Source organism: Lycorma delicatula, chromosome 8 (genome assembly GCF_047948215.1).
Source record: "Lycorma delicatula isolate Av1 chromosome 8, ASM4794821v1, whole genome shotgun sequence".
NCBI classification, from domain to species: domain Eukaryota; kingdom Metazoa; phylum Arthropoda; class Insecta; order Hemiptera; family Fulgoridae; genus Lycorma; species Lycorma delicatula.
Genome location: NC_134462.1, coordinates 66,345,618 through 66,372,286, shown reverse-complemented (window position 1 = coordinate 66,372,286; position 26,669 = coordinate 66,345,618). Strand labels below are relative to the sequence as shown.

Genomic DNA, 26,669 nt, shown 5'->3' with positions numbered 1-26,669 from the left:
TACTGAAAGGAAAGCAAAACAAAATACTTTCTGACATAATACATTTATAAAGGATTGTATTAGTACTGCACAATGTATTTAATTAATTAATTTAATCAATAATAAATTTAAAAAAAGTTTAATAATTATTATTGACTCCCTGGGCCTGTCTTGCAGACAGAGTTTTTCAAAGGAAGGTTTAATATTAGAGACACTCTGAATTCTTTTTCTATATTTTGTCTTCAAAGCAATCACCGCAGAAAATAATTTCACAAAGAAAGGTAGTATGTTGAAAATGGTAATAGTATAAGAGATGCTCTTGTTTTCAGTGCAGAAAACTCAACTTCCAACCCTGCCCAAAATTCAAAGGGTGATTTATTACTAAATTGTCTTTTTATTTCGCCATTTGCCATGAAGTCTGACGATTTCTTCTTTGGCAGTCAAGAGCCCTTCAGGAGTATTTTGAAATGGATCCCCAATCCACTCATAACGTGCTACCAAATTGTCGTCGGCAAGAAAATACTTTTTTAAATTCTTTGCCAGCATGGCTAAATGATTTTCAGTGGTTACAAAAATGACTTTCACCTGTTCATCTTCAGCCTTGTAAGTTTTAACACATTCATCCACATTTATGAACATTTCTAGGTTTTTTGCTTTAAGTTATCACTTGTATCCATCATGTGTTTATTTGCTCCTTGGAGTTAGATTCAAGGTATTTAATTTTTTGGATATGTTGACCAAGTAGCTCAATTCCATTACAAATAAACCATTTGAAACTTCTCGGCTTCCAGTCGGTTTTCCTCTTCTAGAAAAATGGCGATTTCATCTCTTTAATTCATAAACATGTTGCAAAAATTTCCAATGTGATATCTTGCCTCGTAATAAAATAGTAATGCTGAATATACGGCACCCATGTCTTTACAAAGTGCAGAAAATATTCTTGATTTTAGGGGTCGCATTTTTATATAATTTACTACAGTTACAACTGTTGTTAACACAATATTCAGACCAGGACTCATTTCTTTGGAAGCCAGACCTTCCCTGTGAATCATGCAATTTGTCCAGACATACTAGAAATTTTTGTTTCACAATTTCTTATATATTTTGAAATTTTCCAGACATTGAATGAGCACCATTTTTTCACTGTAAGTTTGCCTAGTTTATAAAATCATTTAAGATAGCAAATAATGCAAGTGCTGTTGCTTTGAGTGCTATTGGTTTGTAGAAAAATAGTTCTACTGCTGACATATTATCACAAAATTGAACTTAGGCAATGAAATGAGCAACTTTTTTTCTATCTGTTGCTTCATCAACCTGAATTGAAAACAATTTGTCATGTAACTTCCCGAAAATCTGATGCTGTACATCTTCAGCCTTTCACCAATTCGACCGGCAACAGTATCATTTGATAGGGTATGGACTGCAATTGTTTGGCAAAATTATCTCCAAACATAGTTTCTACAATCTTAATTGCAACTGGCAAAATAAGCTCTTCACCAATGCTATGAGGCTTTTTACATCTGGCTCTTTTATATGAAACTTTGTAAGAGGAAGTAAATTTTTTCACTCACAAAATTTTTTTTTAAAATGATGGTTGCTTTTCATATGATTTTAATTTTAATTCAAAGAATTTTCTGAGTTTGTGAACGTACTCATTATGAAGTGTTTCCAAATGTCTTTAAGTTTATTAGGTTTGCTGAAAGGTTACTGAAAGGTTCAGAAACACTGGTTTAATTGCTTTTGCTGTTGTTCATTAGAGGTTTATTAACTTGCTCATTTTCATTGGCAAATTGATTCTCCACTAAAGATATTTTCAATACATCTTGGGACACATAAACTTAAGAATATCATTCAATTGCAACACTGGGTAACTAAAAAACAGTTGAATCAGTCTCTTTTTTATATTATTCTTCAAAATAAAACAGGAAATTTTCACACAACAAACAGGACTGCTTCAGTTTTTAATTCCTTGTAATGTAGTAAAGGTAGTATTGTGATAGTGATAAATATTGATTTTCAGATTTCAGCAGAAATAAGCATTTGACCATCCCTGAATCCATTTTGACTAGTTTCAGTGTGACATCTGTATATGCATATATATCTCAGTAACTCAAAAATGATTAGACATAGGATGAAAAAAAATTGGATTTTGGACTTTTGATATCATAAGTGGTAGTTATATTCATTGGTTCCAGAGTTATAGACAAATGAAATTTTAATTAATGAAATATTTGGATCTTATAAGGGAAGGCACATCGATTCGAATCAGACTTCACTACTTTTTTTTTAACATTTATTGTATTGATTTATTAATAATTATTACCTTCTAATTGTAAAAAAATCTTTACATAAATAATTCAAAATAAACAATAAAAAAATGAAATTATGAAAAAATATCAGAAGTTATTAATGAAATAAAGTTTTATGTAATTTAATAGGCGTACAAGGAATTCATGTGGTGTTCACAACAGATTTTTTTTAAACACTATAAACAGAATGAATGACTAAGTTGATCTGTTTATTTATAGTGACATATTTGTAAGTCATAGTGATTGATTATTTTCAAACATATTTTTTTAAGAAATTGTAATTATTTTTATCCAAAACATATTTTGGTTCATAGACTACATATATTAAAAATTTTTCTATGATGTTTTATCAAATAATATTTTTTGACAGAATTTTTATCAATAATCAAGTCACAGAAACTAAGAATCATTTTAGGTAAGTTATTTTATAGATTAGCTAGAATATATCATTCAGATTTAAATGAAAAATATTTTGTTCGCAATTTAATTGGTGTGGTTTATTATTAGTAATATTTATTTAATTTATTCATATGATATATACACTATTTGTGATGTGTACACTATTTGGAAATCATTTTTTACTTTTATTTATCTCCCTATTTAAATAAAAAGAAACAATTTTTTTTTATCGAGATTTTTATGAAATAGTGTTTATAAGTAAAAAAATATTGTTTATGATAAATCAAGAGAATTCAACAGAATGATAGATATTTTTTCACTTATTATTTTATCTAATTGTAGTAGTTATTAAGTTGATGTTTATTTATTCAAGTGTACTGTGTTTTTATCATTAATCGTGATGAAAACAAATGCATTTATTAATTGTGTCATGTTAAACATGATTGGTTCAATTAGTAGTTAATATACCATATTAATATGATGCAGTAGGCAAACAGAACCACATGCAAGCATCAGTTATATAGTTCAATTTATAGCATTTAGTAGTTTCGTAGCTTTTGAAAAAAGATTGTAAAATTTATGTAAACACTTTTTCATACAGAGAACAATTCTTAATTTGCATAGAATTGTCCATCTAGAAAATTTTTTTAGACCTGTTATTTGGATTCTTCTTCAGTGATGTTATTTCACTAATTTTTAATAGATACAGAGTTGCTTTTTTAATCATATTTTAAAACATGTAAATAAATGTCTAATTTAACCTGCCTTGCAACTTTTTTCTTTTTATCCAATCGCATGTTTCATGAATAATTTCTCATCATCAGGAAATATTTATAGTAGTTTTAGAATATGGTGAAGAAAAATAATTAAATTTATATGAATTGTACATAAAAACACATGATGAATTTGATCTCAGAATTTCCAAACTCCGATAGATATTCTTATCTATTTATAAATAATGGTAGTTGGATTAAAATTTCTGAATTTTTGACACTTAATATGTTTTGTTACTGTATATGAATTTCCTTCCAATTTGAACAGTGTAAATTTGTGATCACGTATTTAATCTTATAAATCCTGAGTGATCTGATTTTCCACAGCTTTTTTCCATTTCTGTTTTTATTATTTTCTACTTAGTATTTGGTGATTTTGAGTGATATGGTGGCATTAAATAATTATAATTCATTTAATATTATTAAGTAATTTAGTAGATACGACTGATATAAAATTATTTCTCAATAAATAATAAAAGTGGCTATTACTTGTCACTGAAAGCTACAATCACAATGTAATAGAACATTATGAAATTTACAAACTGTAAATTTGGCAACCTTCATTATAAAGAAATACGATTTGTATCAAACATATTATTTGACCTCAAACTAGTTTCCTAATCTCTTGAAAATGAGTTGTCAATAGTGTAATGTATCAATGAAGATAACTGCTCCAGAAAGATTTTCTGGCAGTATAATTACAGGTGTGCTGTTTTTAATTATTTTTTTTTTTTTAAATTGTAATTGTGTTTAATAATGCTGGAAAAAACTTAAATTTGTTTAAAAATGCATTATTGAACAGAGCAAAAAAAATCTCAGATTCATTTTACGTGTAATAATGTTTATTTTTAATATATAATCTTTAATAATTATAATACTTATAATGAATGAAAATGAGATCAGGATTCAAATCATTAATTCTCTTATTAATTGTTTTTATTTCAAAGTTAATTTACCGGTATATTATTTTGTTTATTGTTTTAAAAAGTAGAAATATTTCTTCTATATATTGAAATGATTTAAGGCTGTTATAAATAATTTTATAACACTATATTTGTGTACAATTTTTGTTAACTCAAAAAAACGTTTCTCATTTTAATCACTACGCTTTGTTTTCAGACCTTGACTTTGCAATGAAAATGTTATATGTCAGCAGTCCTGATAAGAAATTGATAAACCATCCTTTGTGATCATATTTTAAGTTAATAATTATTTAACTCATAATACTTTACTTTTTTTTTTACAGGGAAAATTTTTTAGTCTAATATTCTTGTAGCATTTTCTGTTTCATTAATATCAACGCTTCAAGTTTTTTGGAATAGTATTCTGAAAAGAACTGATTATTAATTATGTCTTTTAGTGCATATGAATCCATCTCAGTTGATGTTATACTCATGTCAATAGGCCAAGAGTTAATAAACAGAGATTAGTACTCAATAAATCAGGTCAAGAACTAATAACCGATTGAAAAGTATGTAATATAATTAATTTTTATTTAAAATTCAAAACTGATTAGAATTTGAACATAGTTTTAAATTCTTTTAGATATGATTGATTGATTTTTAAGATATAATTGTTTAATAGAAAATTAGATATTTGTTCTTTTTTATTTGATTTTTAAGTATATCCATTCTTGTTTAGATGTTAAAGGGGGTTTGTGCAACAGGAGCTCAGTTATCAAGTTGTCTTGGTGCACTTGTTTGCCAGTCTGCGGCTTGTAAGGCTAGAGCAACTCAATGTCAACTTATGTGGGATCAGTTAAACCATGCCACTAATGCTGCAACAGCTCTAGTCAAAAATCAGACTGTTGCTGCATTACAGGAAGTTCACATATCAAATGATATCGATGCTGACCAAGCTGATATTAACCAGGTTAGTTTTTCTTTTCAATAACTAGTTTATTTTAATAAAATCTGGTAGTGTATTTCTAAGAGAGTAAATAATAAGATCGCTATCTCATTCTGTCCCTCAATTGCTCCTTTTTTATCCTTCAAGAAAAAATAACTATCTCCCCTACTTAAAATAGCATCCATAACTTCATCTAATTACTTTTTCCTTGGTCTAGTTCTTGCTCTCTTCCCATTCCCATATCAATTAAACATTTTCATTTTGACAATTCAATAATGATAATTGCACTGCAACACATCTTACACTATTTTTTCTTACTCTTACGCTTGGTGGCATTGCAACATCTTATGAAATGCAACCATAACCCAAGGTGGAAACTATTATACAGATGGGTAGATGACTCTGCGTAGTGAGTCTCAAATGATCTCCTCTGGACACCTGGACAAACCAAGTTGTATTTAGCTCTAGTCTCTGTACGTGTGGGTTCTGCAGAGGTGGTCCTGTATTTCCCGGGTACTTGGACCAGAATTACTAGTCCTGAAGTAATTGCTAAGATGGTTGGTGGTTCATTCATAAAAAAAAACAACAAAAGTAGTCTTGTGAAAAGGTCTCAATCAAGATTGTTTGACAAGGATAACAATCCTGTGGAAGATAATGTAAATTGTGATGCATCCCATCTACAGTTTAAAAATATTAGATTCTTAGTTTTACAAAATAATCAGGAAGATGACCCTTCACAAGGTCTTGTCTTTCCTGATCAGCAAAGTTGTAACAAGATCGTGTGGTTCACTGCAGAACATAATAAAATAAAAAAATGGATTGATACTAATTGAAATATTTAATGATGAGCAAAGTTGATCTCTCTTACGTCTTACCAACATGGGCAGTATAAACATAACTACAGCATGTCACAAAATCTTAAATATGAGCTGTGGAGTAATTTTTTGCTGAGACTTTCTAGAGATTGATATTACTGAAGTAGCAAATGAGCTTTGTCCCCAAGGTGTTATAGAGGTAGAGCGAATAATGAAACGCCTGAGGAGAATGGAAGAACCTACACTTTCCTTTATATTAATATTCAATCTTCCCATACCACTGGAGAAAATAGAAGTAGATTACCTTTCACTTCAAGTACAACTTTTAATCCCCAACCCACAGCGATTTTTTCACTGTTAAGGGTATGGCCACACCACAACATCTTGCTTCGGAAACTAAAATATGTGTCACAATGACACATGTGTGTGTTATATTTATAACACAAATATGTGTCACAATGAAAGAAGGTCACAATGACACTAACTGCCAAGAAGATGAAAAGTGTGCAAACTGAAGTGGATCACATTCAGCTTTCTCCTGAGATTACCAAACTTTTAAAGAAAAGGCAATTCTAAAAATTTATACAGAGCTGAAGCTATCTTTTCTGGCCATCCAAAGAGAGTATAAAAAGTCATTAAATTCTCATAACATGGTTAAACTAGACATCTCATTTGCCACTGCTACATCAAGAAAGTCCCTGCAAATGCGGGTAATCAACAATGCAAATCCTGCAGCGAGTTAAAACAGATGTTATATAATGAAGTTGCTTCTCTCACAGCCTCTATCTCAGAGCTAACTAAGATGAACAAGAAGTCAGTAGTTGCAGCTAGCAAAACTAACATTAGCGAGGTCACACTTGATCAATTTACCTCTTTTACTTCCCTGGTACTCAAGAATGCTAATAGACATATTCCACAAGCATCAGGAAACCCAAGACATCCCTACATTCCCTGGTGGAATGATGATTGCCAAAAAAATGGCAGGCACTGCATAAATTAGACTACATACCTACAAATGAACATATGAATTTGTATAGGCTAGAGCTTATGTCGTTGGGTATTCATAGATGCTAGGAGAAAGTCATGGAAGAATTACATAAACACCATTTCATGCACTTCTCCCACATCCACTGTGTGGAAGAAGTTTTGATCAATTTGCAGATCACAGAAACAATTTATTCTCAGACTTATTCTTGAAGGAGTACTTCTTACGTCATCTACAGTCGCAACTAACTTGCCAGATTGTTTTCATTCAGTATCCCTAACTTCATCATACATTATGAATTTCTGACAAATAAGATAAAATGGGAACATTACTGTTAAAAGTTACTGATTCAGTCAGAGAGTTAAATGCTCTCTTTACATTCAGTCAGTTGTCACATACATTAAAATCTCACATGACACCTCACCTGGACTGATAACATTCATCTTAGTATGCTCCCACACCTTCCCAATTCGGCGCTACAACACCTATTGCATAAATATGTGTTGTTCTCTACTGTGTTGTGCAATGTGTTTGTTAGAAACCTTTGTCATACCAGTACTTAAACCAAGTAAAGATAAAGTATGCTTCTCAGACTACTGCTCTATCTCCTTGATATTCATTTTGTACAAAGATAGATAAGAATGGAGAGAATGGTGAACCATAAACTTAAATGGTATTTAGAGAAACGTGCCCTTATATCTTCAGATCAGTGTGATTTCCACAAAGAACAATCTTACATTGACCATCTGATATCATTGAAAACAGCTAATCCAAAACACTTTTCTGCTCCACCAGCACCTTGTCGTCCTCTTCTTTGATTTCATGAGGGGATATGACACTGCCTGGCAACATGGTATTCTAAACACCCTTAAAGAATTGGGGGAGTCACGGGCAACATGCCTTTATTAGGGATTTCTTAAATAACAGAACTTTCTTTGTTTGTGTTGGGGATTCTGTGTCTAATAGCGTCACCTTGGAGAATGTAGTGTCTCAAGCAAATGTATTAAGTGCCTCCTTGTTTGCTATAGCCATCAACAGTATTACTAAAAAAGTGTGCAACCATTTGTTTTATGTTCCTTATTTGTTGATGATTTCATTATACACACATACACACACACACACACACACACACACACAGGGTGTTTCTAAAATGGTGGGCTGGCTATACTTTTTCCGGGTTCTACTTGTAAAACTAAACAAAAAATGTCCTTAGGAAAAATAATTTCTCCCTCGTTCTCCCCACGTTCACCATTTTGTTATTTTTATATAAAAATGTATATATTAAGTTCAGATAGATGAATCACATTAATATTTTGTATGCGTCTTGGTAATAAAGTTTTAAAATTAGGAAAAAATCAGAATTTAAATACCATCGCAAATTACAAAATTGTGGCCATGTTTATTTTTCAATCTGTTAATGTCTCCATAAATATTAGTTTTATCAAAATTTATGTTATTTGCTAAAATATTAAGCCTTTTATTTTGAACAAAAAGACGTTTTATTTTTTTTAAATCGCTTGCCAAATAGCCAAGTTATAGCAGAAACTTGATGTAATTTTTTGTCAGTTTAATTCCTCCACTTACGCTCAGTTCAATTAAGTATTAATTGTTTTTATTTATTGTTAATTCTAGTATTGTAAATTAGTATCAAATTAAGTAATAATTTTTTCACAATAATAGACCTAATAATTAAAAAGATAAAACAACTATCTCTGATAATCTTACATTAATTATTGTAGAACATTAGGTGTACTCAAATATTTAACAATTATTAAAAGTTACAAGAGATGTTCAAAGTGTCCACCATTAGAAATTACACATTTCTCCAGTCTTTTTCTGATTGTCTTAACCATTCAAAAAAATTCTAGGAGTATTCCTAATTTCTTGAAATTCATCTTGGATCCTTTGTTGAAGATCCTCAATATTGAGTTGAATAAACAATAATATGTTTCAAATGGCCTCTCAGGTAGAAGTATGAGGGTTTAAGTCAGGTGATTAGGCAGTCCAGGGCCCTGGCCCTCCATGGCCTATCCATTTTTCAAAAGTTTTTTTGCAGGAAATCTGATACCAACTGACTGAAATTTGCTAGAGCTCCATTGTGGTGAAACCACATATGTTCTCTTAATTGTAGAGTTAGGTCTTCCAAAAAATTGCCATTTTTCATAATGATATTTTTTGTTTAGTTTTACAAGTAGAATCTGAAAAAGTATAGCCAGCCCACCATTTTAGAAACACGTGTGTGTGTAAAACATTTCGTTCAACAGCTGTAGCTGAGAGACTATATCTCGCCTTGAAGCTTGGTTCAAGTTCATTGGCTTCATGTTCTCACATGATAAAACAAAATGTATATTCGTTTCTCACCTACAAGACTGGCCTGATGCTAAGTTTTTAGGTTTGATTTTGATAGCCATCTTATGTGGGTCAAACATACAAGGGATGTTCACTCAATCCAGAACTTGAGTGTAAATGGAGATTCCTGCACATTCTGTTAGTTGTACATGTAAAGTACAACTGTCAGCTATTACTGCATGACGCGCTGACATGAAGCAGTGTTAAACAACAACAATCAGTCATAAAGAACATGGCGTCCAATGTAGTGAATGAATATGTGGAACCGTGCTTTGTAATGAAATTTCTTGTGAATGAAGCCATAAAACCCGGTGAGATTTATTTGTGACTCCTTGCACAGTACAGTGGTAAAACTGTTAGTTGCAGTAAAACATATAAGTTTTGCAAATATTTTAAAGAAGATTCATCAGTTAGTGACGATCCCAGTTGAGGTGGTTTGGAGCCACCAAAGTTATGGCCTCAGTTTTTTGGTATAAAAATGACATCATTCACGTGAATTTTTTACCTGTGTCAATATTAACAGTGAGTACTGCTGCAAAGTTCTTAAACATGCGCACAATGCTCTCAAGAAAAAAACAGCCTGGTGTGATCACTAAAGACATTTTGTTTTTGCAGGGCAATGCACAACCACGTACAGCCCACTCCACAATACGCATGCTACAAAATCTTGGCTGGGAGTTATTGGCACATCTCCCCCCCCCGCCCGTACAGTCACTCCAGACCTCGATCCCAGCAATTTTCGCCTGTTCGGGTCCTTGAAATTGTTCTGTAAGGCCATCATTTCAAAAGCAACAATGAGGTGAAGCAGTCAGTCCTATCTTGGTTTCGATGTAACAACAAATCTTTCTACACTGCGGCTATCCAGGCACTAGTGAAATGCCGGGATAAACGTAGCAGTTTATTACACTGAGAAATAAAAGTATTTTTTATTATCATAAGTGTGTTCTATAATTATTAAAAATTAATAGTCCTGGATTAACCTAAATGCCCCTTGTATAAAACAGTTAAAAGCAAGGTATTTAAAAATCTAGATATGCTATAAGTTCTTAGCAACAACAAGTGGAGAGCCAGTTAATCATGTATCTTGCAGTTTAATTATTATTTAATTTGGTACCATTTGAATTATGGTTGCAATGCCTACTCTTCAGTGCATCATACTGTGCTTAAGATGCTGGATGCTATACATCATGCTTTTCTTCGTCTTGCTACGGTGGTTTAGATAAGCTCTGTCACAAGCATACTTGTCTATTGCGGTGAGCCATCACTTTGGAATAGATGAGACCAGGTACTAGCATCCTACTCTGCCTGTCTTAAAGGTCAGCCAAATTACCCATTTTTAAAGCCGTCCTCACAAACCCGTCATTTACAATGGTATAAATACCATCTATGCTATACAGCACCAATGGGTGTTTGTACCCAGCATTTACTGCACTTTTTAAAATTTAACCCACCTTCAATTTTCCCAACTTTTCCCTGTTCATATCCTCACCGCATGTAATAAAAAAAAAACAACTCCTGTCACCTTTGAACAAATGTTTTACCAACTTCTCTCTATGATGAACACAGACACGGTAGTATACACAGATGGGTCGAAACACAATAATGCCGTTTTGTTATTAATGACAGAACTTATATGTTTAATCTACGTAGTATCACAAGTGTCTACACTGCTGAACTGTACGCCACCAATAAGGTTGAATATCATTCACCCAAAATAAAGTCATATCCTTATTTTTAGCGTACGCCAAGCTTGAAGATTTGTATTGTAGACATCCTCTCATCACCAAAATCACTGAGTTGAACCAAACACACAAGTGAGTTTCTGCTGGATTCCTAGACATGTGGGAATCCTAGGTAATGAAAGTGCAGATTCCACTGCTAAAGACACATGTAATCTTTCACTACTCGTGTTGCTACAGATGATTTTATTAATTCTGTTAAGCACACTCTTTTAGGAAAGTGGCAAGATGACTAGATTACTGCAGTAATAAACCTTGCTTCCATGAAGCTCTCATGTAGGAGTAACTTTTGAGAGAAGGTTGTTATTTGCAGTTTGAAAATAGGGCACACTAAACTTACTCATGGACACCTAATGCATCAAAAGGATGCACCCGTTTGTGTTTGCTGAGACTGCCAACTAACAATGCACCACATCCTTATGAACTGTTTATGTTTTGCAGCATTGCATAAATTTAAATTAGGACCTAACATCCAAGTTATTCCAGAAAGCTGTGATGGTGCTATCAAATATCTTGTTTTCTTAAGTCCTTGCACATGTATTTAATAATTATTATAGTTTTTTTTTGTATTATTGTACTGTGTTTGTTACGGGCAATGATAATGTGAAAGTGTTTTTCACCCTCCAAAAAAAAAATCTTAATTAATATTTTTAATTTTGTAGATTTATTATAATTCATGCATTAATAATTAAACTTAAAATGTGTATTTATGTTTTTAATTTTTTTTTATACAGATTTCAAAGCTTTTTTGATAACTTCAATAAATGCAATAAACCAAGTAACTATAAAAGTTTCAATAAAATATGCAATTAAAAAAAAATATTTTATTTTAACAATATTCAACTAGAAATAACTAATTTATTATTAAAATATCATTAAAACATTATTGGTTAGTAATAGGCATAAATTTACTTAAGTATTTGTATACCATTTTATGCTTTTTAAATATGTGTAATAAATTTTGAATATGTTATGCATAATACATACAATGTATTTTGTATATATTATCTTAGAAATAAAGGTTCTGGAAAATCCAAAATAAAAATAGATATCCCAGTCATATTTACATGTGCCTGTGCAGGATCAAATTTAAGCAATATTTTAATTAGAATTAAAAAATATATTATAATTAAAAAAAGACATCATTTTTAATTTATTGTTAAGGCCAAAAATAATATATGATGGTGAATCAAATAATTAGTAACTTTTTTTATAAATGTGTTGATAATAATATACACAATTTATACTTTCATCACATTTTTGCCAACAATTTTGAAGCTTGAATATGCCTTGTTCATAAAAAGTTTGAGGATGAGTCGTCAACCAATTGCGCACGCACTCCTTCACATCATTGTTTTCAAATCATTCCCCTCCAAGTGATTCTTTCAAAGACACAACAAAAAATAGTCACAGGGAGACAAATCTAGATTGTAGGGATGGTGGTCAAAGGTTTCTCAGTGTTTTATTTTTTTTTACGCTACCACCATTTGTTATTGCTTCAGAAGATGAGATGAATGGTTTGTAGCATGTGTGAAAATGCTATGCCTGACTGGGATTCGAACCCAGGACCTCTGGATAAAAGGCCGAAACACTATCACTCATGCTGCGGAGGCCGGCATCTCTTTAAGAGATTATCCTTTGTCAAAATCATGGTGTGTAGTCTGGCATTGTCAAGGAGAAGGATGACATCTCTGATGGGCATACATCTCAATGCACATTTAGATGTTCATTGAAAATTTTAAGATAAGTTTAATAAGTGCTTAGCGAATAAACAAAAAAAAAATTCTAAATACTGAAATTTTCAACTTGTAAAGAAGAAAAAAGCATAAATGTTAACAAATAAATTATTCATAGGTTATTGCCTTTTTGATTTAAAAGTTCATATTTTGTTTTGGTAGGCGGCTTTTGTTGACTGTACCAGCTTTCAATAGTAGACACATTCACCGTTCATTGATTGTAGAGAAAATTAATCTTGAGTCAAAAAAAAATCATTCCAAGAACTTTTCCGGCTGACAAATGGGTTTTGGCCTTCACTGAGCAGCCCTCATCCTTCCTTTGCCACTATTTTTGACTCCATAGTGTAATGATGGACCCATGTCTCATCACATGTGATAATGCACCTCAAAAAAATCATCCCCTTGCCAAAATCATGAGAAGCCTCTTGCAGATCTTCAACCTGACCTGTTTTTGATTTTTGATCAACAACCTTGGAACCCATCAAGTATTAATTTTTTTAAAGCAAGGTGATCAGTGATAATGGATTGAGCACTCCCATATCTGGTGCCCACTTTTGTGGGTACCAGATATGGTACACAGCTGACAACATCCACAGCATGGATGTTGTCAGCTGTGGGACTTGACCTTAGACGTCGATCATGGCTTTTGTTCTCTCTACTTTCTCACTCACCCTTAAATTGTCTGGCTCACTTATACACTCGCTTCTGGGATAGTATAGCATCCCCATACTGTACCTTTACATTAGTTCAAATTTCCACAGGCTTAATGCCTTCATTAGTTAAAAATTTAAGGATTAATATGTTGTACAACAGACAATGGAACCTCTTGCTCACTCATGCTGTTCTGACAACAGAACAGAGAAGAGGAGGTAACCAAGCTGGCTCCCCCTCTCTAACACACTGAAAATTGATCCCCCCCACTCTGCCATCGAGCTCATGACTACTTGCTGTGTAGAATAGCAAAATTACTGTTTAGATTTGATTCACCCTCGTAATATTGATTACTAAATTTTGAACTACAGCATCTTTAGATGTCCATTGAAAATTTTAAGATAAGTTTAATAAGTGCTTAGTGAATAGACAAAAAAAAATTTAAATACTGAAATTTTCAACTTATAAAGAAGAAAAAAGCATAAATGTTAACAAATAAATTATTCATAGGTTATTGCCTTTTTTATTTAAAAGTTCTTATTTAATAGATATATTTTATATTCTCCTAAAATATTTAATTTTTTTTTGCAGCAGGTTGTTTGTAGCGGCTTAGTGACAATGATTAAACTACAGTATCAATTCAGTATGGCATGTTGTGAGTGTTTAGGACACTTAGCCGAATGTCAGTGCTATCCACCACATTCAGAACCAGACTGTGAAGCTGTTACTCGTTGTTATTCTTCTCGTCTCCCACCTCCTATACAACCGCCAGCACGACGTTGGTCTGAAGCTGCTGCTGGCGGTGAAAAATCAGGAGATTCTTCTGTACGTAGATGGTCAATGCCATGGAAGCTGGTACTTCCATCCTCTGGAGCTACTGGAGATCGCAGTCGATCAACTACCCCTGGTTTGTTATTAATTTATTTCTAGAACTGTTTTTGTTTTTATTAGAAAGTATGTTTGAATAAAATTAATTTTCTTTTTCTGTCCAAGATAGTTAATGAAAAAAAAAAAAAGGTTTTTTACTCCCAGACACATTTTATGTCCTAACTAGAGAAATGAAACTTTTCAATAAATGGATTTTCTCATTAACAGAGTGATTTCAGCTAGTGTTTGAACAGTTTATTTTCTGACATTACATGTATTTTTGTTTTACAATAATATAATAATTTAATAGTAATTATCAAAAGATTTTTTTTTTTTTTTACTTTAAAATTCTTTATAACACTTTATTGGCGGTTTACACGCAACTATTCTCTCTAAGTTTTAGTTAGAAGACAAGATTAAGTAAATTATTGATTAAAGTATAATTATGGTTATTTGTAAACTTGTGAAATCTGCTTGATAAAATTTTCAAATTATTTTCACTATAAATATTTTTAATTTGTTCATACATTATTTTATTACTGTCTGTAATTTTAGATTCAGTTTGGCATACAGCTTTGGCTAGTCAAGAAGAACTTCAAGATGTAATTGCCCTGCTTTCAGTCCGACCACCCCCACCTCCTACCCAACCACTGCCAGGTAATAAAATTTAGTTTATTATAAAAGTGTAATAATCATTTTTGGTTTAATAATTGTATGACATTTAAGAATTGACATTGTAAGAATTTAAGCATAATGATATGATAGATTTGATCTTATTTTTGTTTCTTTTTTTTTACACTTTTCTCCTTCGTATTTATGGGGTTATACTGGATTATGCTCTTTCTGACATTCTCTTTCTAGAGAAACAGCATATAATTTAATAAACAGTCACCATCCATTATTATGCTTGATGTTAATAAATTTTAATTTGCATTTAGGTATTAGTGTTAAATGTGACACCATTTGATGCGTAAGGGTTATAATAACTTCATTTATAATTTCAATGGTATATTTACAGCTGCAGCAAATATTTGTTTGTCACATTGGATTACCTAATCAAAAGATTTTAAGAAATAGAAAACCTGATTTTATCCATTGGACATCTCAGTCATTAATTTAGAGCTTGTACTACCTCTAGATGGAAAACAGTCTTTGTACTAGCTTAGCCTACAGAAAGAGGCTTGCTCCCCAGTGAACTCTTATAAAGAAGCAACTCCTTTTTCAGCTGGTTATAAGTAATACTACTGACAGAAAGGTGGCAGATGGCCAAACTTCCACAGTACTGATCAAAGGAATAAGGATAAATGAGAGAAGAAGAGCTACCATTGATCAAGGTAGTCAGTGACAGTCAAGATTAGTTTCTTTGATCTTTGGGCATTCTGTATTCAAAGTTTGAGGTTTAAAGTGTATGGTTATCCAGATTCATTAAACTTGTATTTCATTATTATAATGATAATTCTTATTCTTTATTTTATAGTATGTACTCAAAATATTTGATGTAACAAAACCATTAAGATTGTAAAATAATGATGTTTTCCAAATTCTCTTAGACCATTCAATTATTTTATTTCTCTTTATTTAAAAGATAAGTAGCGAATAAAAGGACTCGGTACACTTCTTTTAAAAAAGGTTATATTTAAGATGGTTACACTTTGATAGCTACACTAGAATATTGTGAAATATTATTTCTTAAGAATGTCAAATCTTTGTTTAGCTCTCTTTCCTTGCAATTATTAGTTAATATGAACCGAGTTAATTTTATTATTATTATTATTCTAATCGTTCCAAAAGAGAAATGCAATCTGTAATTTTTTTTTTGGTTGTTTGATGACATCACTTTATTTGGTTGCTGAATTTATATTCAGAATGTATTAACGTTATATCAGAAGTTGTTTACAGTTGCACAAAAGACAAAAATTCTCTTTATTTTTTGAAAACACCTTATATAATCGTTCAAGAATATTTTTTTAACCACTTTTTAACAGAATTTTATTAATAATTTAGTAATTCTTAAAGCCTTTCTGAAATACTGTAAATAGAAACTTGAATCAGAGGTAAGAGAATGAATTACCTCTATAATTTATTGAGGTTTTACACCTTTCTGTATAGCCATTATCATGTTTATAATGCGTACCTTACCTAAGTGAGTATTAATAATATTGTGAGAAGAAAAATATTATTGAAACTGATTGAAGTTAAAAAAACTTGTCAGTAGAAAGAGTGCCAAGTGGTTAGGATGCTTTGTCTCTCGCAAGCGGCTTTAGAAGATATTGGCCTGATCAGTAACTATATATTTTTATAGTACACTGGAATGGAATTGGCATATGTGTTAAAAAAAACACCACTACACTACCACATTTACAGAATATTACTCATTCTTAATAGTAATGAAATCTAGTCTAAAATGCATCATAAAACTCCCATCTTGTGATTATTGGGTTTCACTTATAGTTATTTTACTTCAAAAAAAAAAAGCTCTAATTAGGAAGTAAAATTGTAAAAACCGATTATATGTAGATGTAAATTATAGACTGCAAATAGGAATAAACAAAAGTTTTATTAATTGTTTAGAAAAACCACAAGGAGTGGGTAAAGTTTCTGTCCAATGCAATAAAAAGAAAGATTAATATTGAATTAATGTAATTTAAATTTATTATCATTATCATTAAAATAATTCGGTACTTACATATTAACGCCACTGCAGCTACAGCTTTATTTAAAAACAAAGTAGTCAGTCAGATTTCGGTGGAAAAAGAACAGTCTCTTTATTAATTTTAGTAAATGGTTATTTATATTTATTTATTTTATAAATATAATTTAACCAAACTTAACCTACGCTCGCTTTGCTCGCTAACCTTGACTAATTAACACCGTAATTTTTTGAGTATTTATTTAATAAATTCAGTAATTATTGCAATTATTAACACTCCGGTTAATTTAGTCAAGGTTAGCGAGCGTAGGTTAAGTTTGGTTAAATTATATTTATAAAATAAATAAATATAAATAACCATTTATTAAAATTAATAAAGAGACTGTTTTGAATCTATATTAAACTCTATTTTCCACTGAATTCCAATTGATTACTTTGTTTTTAAATAAAGCTGTAGCTGCGGTGGCGTTAATACGTAAGTACCAAAAATTCTTATTTATGTTATTCTTTTTTTTTTTGTTAGGTGTCACTTTAACTAAAGCAGCTGATGGAGGATCTGGTTCAGGTGCAGAACACTCACCTAGAGGTAGTTTCACTCCCCGTGGTAGTTGGTAAGATAATTTATATGTCAGTATATTTTTAGAATATTGAACTGGATCTAACAATACATTTAGCTTTGTTAAGTGTTCATAACTAAAACATGTTTGAACACGATGCATCAAGTTTTATGAAAAGATTGGTGATACAATAAGTGGTGATAAGATTCTCCGTGCTTTCTCCGCGAGTGTAAGTTGCTGAAAATAAATATAAACAGTGTTGTTGTTAATAATAATAATAATACTGTGTTACTGATGTTTCACTGTTAGCTAAAAATAATACTACAGAAACACGATTAAATTAATAATAATACTTTAATGGTTGAAGTTTATTCCTTTCTTGGTTGTTTTTCCACATCTATAAAAATTTATTCTTTTAAAAACTGTTTGTTTTTAATTCTTTACAGATGTTAATGTTACATTTTTTTATTGATGGAACAGAAATTCTTCCTTGGAACCAAATTTTTAATTTTTCTTGTCAAATTCACTTAGACTGCATAATTTTTCTGTAATTTTCATTCACAGAAATGAAATATTTATGGCATTTATAGAAGTTACAGTAAAACAGTATGGCAGCCTTAACTGGAAAAAAAGTTTCTGGATTTTTTTTATATAAAGTTATTCCCTTATTTTGTCAAATGGAATGCATTCCTGAAGTTTGTTTCCTCATGGGACAACTTAAGTTATAGACGGAATCATTTTATTTCTTTTTTGTCATTGATCTGGAGTGGCATTTTGTTGTGTAATTTTTTGTAAGGTTTATTGAAAAAAAGATCATTATTAAAGAAATTTTGAAAATAATTTATTGAGATCAATGTATGGATTATTTGTTACATTAAAGGTGTATTTTTAATCAAGAAGCAAAATTTTTAGTGAAATTAAGTACATTTGAATGCCTATATTATAATTGTTTTTACTTGATTATTCATGTTTAACAATAATAATTCTTTCTTGGACTGGTTAACCAGGAACTGTACTGGAAAATTACCAAATTATAATTTAGTTCACAGGTTATCATAAGATGATATAATCATAATAAAAATAATGTACTTTTATCAAAATAATTTATTAAGTATAAAAAAAAAAATGATTGATTTAATGCAGGTGGGGATGTTTGGAAGATGATTTAGATACAGGGACGCTGGCGTCTCGCAAAAGCAGCTCTTCGACTGATTCATCATCGTGCTATTCCATCCATAGCCGATCCACTTCTGGATCAGCTTCTGAGGTATATTAAAAGAACAAATTGAAAATTTTGATAAAATTATTAAAGTAATAAAAGCATATCGTCCATGATTGCTACAGTTTTTTTTTTTAATTATTATTATAAATGTTTATTTTTCATAAAAGATTAAAAAAATACTTGAGAACGTCTTCATTTCTAAGATGCTAGAATTTCCTTCTAGACTGTGTTAACTTTCTAGGTGATGGAGGATGATCTGGATAATAAATATTAACGAGGCTGAATTAATTAACAGTTATGTAGGGCCACCTAGATTGACTCTCCTTTCAGGTTTTTTTTAAAAATACTTGTTATCTTGCAAATAGCAATTGTCAATTTTTTGTAGATATGGTGAATTTTAAAAAGCAAGTATGAAAAAATTTACATTCAGTTTTTTCTTTAATAGCTGTATGTCTAGAAGTTCTGAAGCCTATGTGATATATTCTTTGTTATTTTTAGTTTTGGTTGATCACACTTTTCAATAATCAATAATGTCTTTATTTGATAATTATGACAATGTTTTGAAAATGTTCATGTAACGGCTGTTGATTGTAAAAACCTAATCTCAGTGAAAAGTGTATGTGCAAAAGAAAACAAGGAATTAAGTAATCCCACTAGGAATTAAAAAAGTAAATAAAAAAAAGATTGTTGAAGGAATGCTTGTCTAGTCCAGAATATTGCCACTGTAGAACTTCTCTTATTTCAAATTATAATGTTTTTTTACATATTCAAATAAAAAGTTTTTATAAGTCACCAACAAGATATGTTCTATATAATATTTAATAACTTTTTTATATTTCCTAATTACTATTATTATTATTATTATTATCTTTTATGACTGCATAGAATCACTAGTCAGTTCATTATCCAAGTTTCTTCAGTGGGACTGCTTGGACCTTGTGGTCCACCCAGTATTTTTTCATATGTTCTGAGCTTTGTACCCTTTTTAGCATTGAAAATGTTTGTGTTTTGAGTTTTTTCTTGTGAGTGTGAAATGAGTGTTTTTGTTCTTGATTTTATTGTTTAATTTTATATTATCTGTGGTGTCTTCTAGTATAAAGCCAATTTTGTTCAGATCTTCTCTTATTTCTTCGATCCATCTGCATCCTGTCTTGGAATTTCATGTCGATATTGTACTGTACTACCTATTTCAGAAGTCTATAATCTGGTATCCTCATAATATGTCTAAAGAATCCTAGTCTCCTCTTATGCATGGTATCAGTGATGGGTTCTAACTCTTTGTATGTGACTTTGTTGGGCACAATCCACCTCTGCTCTTCTTTCTGGTACTTTTATGTATGGAGGTTCTTCCAATTCTTCTTTTGATTTTCTGGAGTCAGTCTGTCTGATTGTTCATTCAGGTGGAAGAGTGTTTCTGCTGCATAAGTGACTTCTGGTTTTATAACTGTGTTTTAATGTCTTATTTTTCTGTTTATTGATAGGCATTTTTTACTGTAAGTGTACTAGGTTAATTTTTGAGCCTTACTTGATTTGTTTCTTTTTGGTACATTTAGTATTAAATGCTCTAACAACTAAGAAGTACCCTTAGGACCTCTTGGTGTATTTCCTAATTATTATAAATTTTCAATTTTATTCTAAAAATACATTTTCTCCATGTAAAAAATCTAATGTGGACACTACAGACTTCCTTGTACACCTATTAAATTACATATACACATTTTTTGCTGCACTTCATTTAAACTAATTTCATTTGAAAGTGAGATACAATCCTCAAATTCTTTAATAAACTGGACAGTTACACAATTACTGAAATATTAGTTTTTATTAATATCAAATATTTATACAACTGTATAAATATTTGATGTTTGAATAGTTATACAATTACATGAAATATTAGGATAGAGTAAAAGTCCCTTTATTACTCGTATTACTAGATCAGTATTATTCATGTCTTCATGAGTTGCTGATTAACAAGTTTCATATTTCTGGTGTGTCGTATAAATACAAGTTAATAATAATTAAACTATTCCATTTAGTGAACTCTTGTATACTGGTTACGAATGTTAATTTCGATCTTACGGTGTAAAATATTGAGTTTTTATTTTTGGATTATTTGGTGAATAATCAAAAATGAAAAAGAAACAATTGTACAGGAAAAAAGATAATGTGAAGAAATATATCTCAAAAAAAAAATTACAAGAAGATGAATGTGAAGAGGAAGAAAATGTTAACAACGAGGAAAGAATAAAAAAATTAAGAGGAGATAATAAAGAGAAAGAAAATGTTAAAACCAAAGAAATAATAAAAAGATTAACAGAAGATCATAAATATAAAGAAGAAGAAAACATTAAGACCAAGGAAAGAATAAAAAGATTAAGAGAAGATGATGAATATAAAGAGAGAGAAAATTTTAAAACTAGAGAACCTGTGCACAAATTAAGATCAGAAGAATTATATCAAACCAAAGATCAATTAAATGATTGGCAACAAAAATCAAGTAAACAAAATGATGATTAATTCCATGCTAGGGAGAATATTGTCAGACAATATCGGAAGAGTAATGTACTAAAAGATAAGAAATTTTGCAATTTATTAAAAATCGGGCTTGTATATATTGTTCTTGTAAGGGTCTATTTTTCAGTCACTCTGTAGTCAATTTTAATGTAAATAAAATTAAACAGAAATTCCTGAATAATTAAAGAAATTTAGACATAGATTAAACTAAAAAATCCAAAAATAATACAATTCTAAATTATAATTTCAATTAATATTAAATAATCTGATGTTTCACAAACTCTATTACATATACCCTATATATTGAATAATTATTTATTGTAAAAATCATTTTACAATCACAGGTTAATAATCATTAATAAATCAATATATTTAATTTTTTTTTTAAATGTTAAAAAAATAAATTAAAGAAAAGAATTAAAAAATAAAAAAGGAGATCAAGTCTGATTCGAACCAATGTGTCATCCCCTTATAGATCCAAATATTTCATTAATTAAAATTTCATTTGGCTATAACTCTGGAATCAATGAAAATAAGTACCACTTACGATACATTGTTGAAAAGTTAAGAAAAAGTTCAAAATAAACAAAAATTGCATTTTGTGCTTTTTTGGACACTTTTGGTTCAGGGGATTGCAATCAAAAGAGGAGGTACACAACTAGATCTTACGACAGTCCTAAATCCAAAATTTCAACATTCTGCAGCCAATCATTTCTGAGTTATGCGAGATATGTACATATATATGTATGTATAGATGTCACACCAAAACTAGTCAAAACGGATTCAGAGATGGTCAAAATGGATATTTCCGTTGAAATCTGAAAATCTAAGTTTTTCACACAATCACAATATTTCCTTTACTTTGTATAAGGAAGTAAAAAAAATCTATAAATCTTTTGTTTTTACTTTTTCAATACTTAACAGGCAAAGTATTATAATGTAAATAGCTCTTGCTAAACAATAATTCAAGAAATAGCATTGCTATAATATAACATCACTAACTTATTTTTATCCAAAATAACAAAAATATCAATAAAAAAGATTGTGAAATAGAATTAATTAGCCTATTAGTACAGAATTTTGCTGTTGTCACTTCTATGATTTAGTGAAAGAGGCTGAGTCTTAATTTGGATAGATTTATGATTGAATCCTCTTAAAAATGTTTAAGGTTCTTCTAAGTGTTTTCTATTTTAACCTTTGTATTTTTCCTACATACCAGTGAATAACAATTACTCCAAAATTTAACATTCAACCAAACATAAATATATAGAAATTTATGAATCTTATTCGGGAATCTGAACACCTGTAAGATTTTTTTGGATTTGTAATTTGATTTATTCCAGCAGAATATTAATGAAGCAAATAAAAATGTAAAAAATTTCATTTTTTGGGCACTTATAAAATTGTTTTTTTCTCTTTGGGATATTGGAGAATTAACTCACTTAACTTCTACTATTTTTACTTTTTCAGGTAGAATTTGTAGAATGATGTATTAGTAGATGCCTACAACTTCAAAAAAACTCCCTGAAAAATGTCATTATCCTAGGACCTTTCCTTGTTCGGTGGATATTGTAATTAATGGATAAATAAATAAATCTGATTGTAATTTCACATTTGTATATACACATATATACACAACATACACAATGCTATATGCCATATGTTTGTATATACAAACATATATACACATATTCTCAAGCAAAACTATTGTGTAGTGTTTCCTTTATTATATTTTATTACTCAGAAGGGAACCGTCAGTCAAAATCCCCAATAATGTTGCATTTGAAAATTTGTTTTAATTCTTAACCCCCACCCAGAATATGCAGAAAGAAAACACTAGGTGAAATTAAAAAAAAAATTATGAGTGTTGTTACAATTCTCTTAGGTTAATTTTTATTATGTAAGTGCATCCCCTGTGTATAAATTATAAAGACAGGTTTTTCAAAAAAGAGGATAAAATTCTACATTCAAAATGAACAAAAAATTTCATAGAAAAGCTGTTTCAAATTGTTTCTGTTTGTACATTTTATCTTGTTTGTTTTTCCATTGCAAAAAGTAACACATTTTTAAATTTTTATGTCTTGTTAAGATAAATTATTCTGAAAAGTTGATTAAATAGGTTATGCTGTCTATTTGTAATCTATTATACAAACTGAGACAATGAATACAAATCAAAATAAACAAGCCCATTGAAGCAAAATCCTTTCCTTCTAATTAAACATAACTTTACTCCAAGAAAAATGAAACTGTTACATGATTTGCTCTCTGATAAAGGCTTACTTCTCCCCTGATCTAATGGAATTTCTGAATAAATATACACTTAAAATCATTTTCAAAATTAATGAAAATAGTTGTAAAAGAATTATTCAGATCAGTCCAGTAATTCTTTAGTTTTAAACAATTGTTAACAGTTACAAACAAATGTATATATGGACATTCTGATTTATTTACATTTTAGAATGGAATATTTTAAAATGATATAATACTTTTATTAGTTGTAATTTTTTTAGTAGCATTAATGAAGACTGGTAAAGAATTAGTTTTTCTTTATGAATTATTGAATCTATTTATTGTTTCATAAGTTACATATATGATTTTAATATTTAATGACAAGAATTGAATGACATTAATCACACACACACTCACATATATGAGGTGTGATAAAAAAATATAGTGAATGAATTTTTATAGCGGCAACTGCCGACGCTACATCCATATGCTGTAATTTGTCCAATTGTGTGATCAACTGAGACAGGCAGGGACAAGTTGTAACGCGTTCGAGCTTGCCAGTCAGCTGCCAGAGCCGCTAGAGTGAGGTTGTGTTTATTGTGTCTGTCGTGCAACATGGATTTTGAACAACGCATTAACATTAAGTTTTGTTTTAAGTTGCAAAAGAGTGCCAAAGAAGCTCACGAAATGTTAGAATCGGTGTACGGCGATAATGTGGTAACTTTGAAGACTGTGTACAAGTGGTATGAACGATTTAAAAACGGAAATGAGTCTGTTGAAGACGAGCAGCATGTGGGACGTCCAGTAACCTCAAAAACAGTTGAAAATGTGCAAAAAGTGGAAACAATGGTTCATTCAAACAGGCGAATGACTATTCGAGAGCCATCGGAAGACCTTAACATCTCGTACAGATCTGTTCAAAGCATTTTAACTAATGAATTGCAAATGAGACGAGTGAGTGCAAAATTTGTTCCCAGACTTTTGAGTGATGAACAGAAGGAAGATCGTGTGTCAATTTGCACGGAGTTGAAGGGTCGTCTTCATGCAGATCCAGACTTCATGGCCAAAATTGTAACTGGAGATGAAATTGGGTCATGGCTATGACCCTGAGACCAAAATGCAGAGTTCCCAATGGAAAACCAGTTCATCTCGCCCTAAAAAGGCACGTCAGTCAAAATCCAACATCAAGGTCATGCTCGTTGTTTTTTTCGATAGAGAGGGCATAGTGCGATCAGAGTTTGTTCCAAGGGGAACAACTGTAAACTCTGAATTTTATAAGGGTGTACTGCAACGTTTGCGAAACTAACTATGAAGAAAGCGACCAGAAAAATGGACCAATGGCTTCCTTCTTCACACGAAAACGCGCCGTGTCACACCTCGCTTCTCATTCGCGAGTTTTTGGCCAAAAAAAGTGTTCCTGTCTGTCCACATCCGCCATACTCACCGGATTTAGCACCATGCGACCTTTGGCTCTTCCCAAAAATTAAAACTGTGCTTAAAGGAATACGTTTTGACACCATTGCTGACATTGAGAGGGCCACGATCGAGCAGCTGAAAGCCCTTCTGAAAGACGCCTTCCAGAAATGCCTCCAGTCATGGAGTCATCGTTGGGATAAGTGTATTGCTAGCCAGGACAGTACTTTGAAGGAGATTAAATCGAATTCTATATAACCTTATTACTTTTTTTAATAAAAAATTATTCACCGTATTTTTTGATCACACCTCATATATATATATATATATATTTTTTGTTTTTTTTCTTTTTTTATCTTTCAATATGTTTGGTAGGAGCTGACCCACGGACAACGTTCTCATTTATATTCGATGTGGAGTGGAAGTGATTTGCCGTTTATTAAATTACCAGAATCATCCGAAAATGCTGATACATGATTGATTTATTTATTGCATCCTTTTTTATTTTTATTTTTTTTAATGTTTGGTGTAAAAGATATATTTTAATGTTTTTAATTTTACTTGATTGTCAGATTAAAAAATTATAAATACCATTTGTATGTTTTATATATTGTATCTATATTTCATTTCAGAATTTCCTGCATGTGATGAATGATAGATTTATATATGGGAACTTTAATTATTTCATATATGAACATGATCATGATAAAATAAATAAATATTTTTTTTTTTAAATCTATTATATACTAATAATTAATCAGTGAGTTAATGTTAGTTAAGGAAATCCTGTTTTTGGCTTGTATGTAAATAATTATCTATTCTTATGATATGAATATCTACATAAAATACAAGAATTGCTACCAAACTATTCCTTCTTTTACCGTTTTGATTTAATTGTAGTTGTAAATTGCGGAATAAAATTTGTTATAATGAAATCAGAAAAATATGTTTTAAAATTGTAATTTTTAATCTGTAATTTAAACTTTTCAACACCAGTATATTAACTTTCAATGTGAAAGTCATAGATAATTATATAAATTAGTTTAACTCTTACAAAAATATTAAAAATTACTTTTAATTATTTTATGTGAATTTTTAATTTTTTATCATGGCTTTATTATTATTAAAAAAAAAAATACAACTCCGTAATTCTGTAGGAAAAAGGCATAAATTCTTACAAATTCTACTTTTCTTTTTTTATGAGATAAAAGGAATGATCAACAAATATTTGTGATATATAAAAGGTTTCTTCATTATGACAGTAAGCTGCATACTCTTATTAGTGATAATTTCACAATATCTCAGAGTAGCATTATTTTAAATAAAAAAGGTTGTTATGTAAAGATTTAATTATAAAAGAGACCTGCTTAATATTTTTAATTTCAGTAGTTAGAATAGTTTAATAATTGGGTTACATTATATAGCTGAAATTAAGCATTGCTAAGTTCTTTCCTTTTCTGGACATTAACATTTATGGTTTGGTTTATGATCGCTGCAGTTGATGACACTTAAGATTTCTAAGATAAAATAAAATATTTGTAAATTTGTTATTTATTTGGGCAAAATTGATTTATTTAAATTATGTTCTCTTTCTTGATTTGATTTTGAGTGAAATTGAATCACTTATTTTAGAA

General features: G+C 30.3%; 1 protein-coding gene across 1 annotated transcript in view; it reads left to right on the top strand.

The window, feature by feature from the left end:
• LOC142329295 (uncharacterized) overlaps positions 1-25,628 on the top strand; it is a 35,363-nt gene extending 9,735 nt beyond the window's left edge. The window contains exons 4-9 of the mRNA XM_075373741.1: positions 5,102-5,332; positions 14,175-14,490; positions 15,006-15,107; positions 17,624-17,711; positions 18,801-18,924; positions 25,411-25,628. Coding sequence (XP_075229856.1) covers positions 5,102-5,332; positions 14,175-14,490; positions 15,006-15,107; positions 17,624-17,711; positions 18,801-18,924; positions 25,411-25,512 — 963 coding nt within the window. The 3' untranslated portion in view covers positions 25,513-25,628. The remainder of the gene's footprint in view (positions 1-5,101; positions 5,333-14,174; positions 14,491-15,005; positions 15,108-17,623; positions 17,712-18,800; positions 18,925-25,410) is intronic.
• Positions 25,629-26,669: the final 1,041 nt, after the last annotated feature.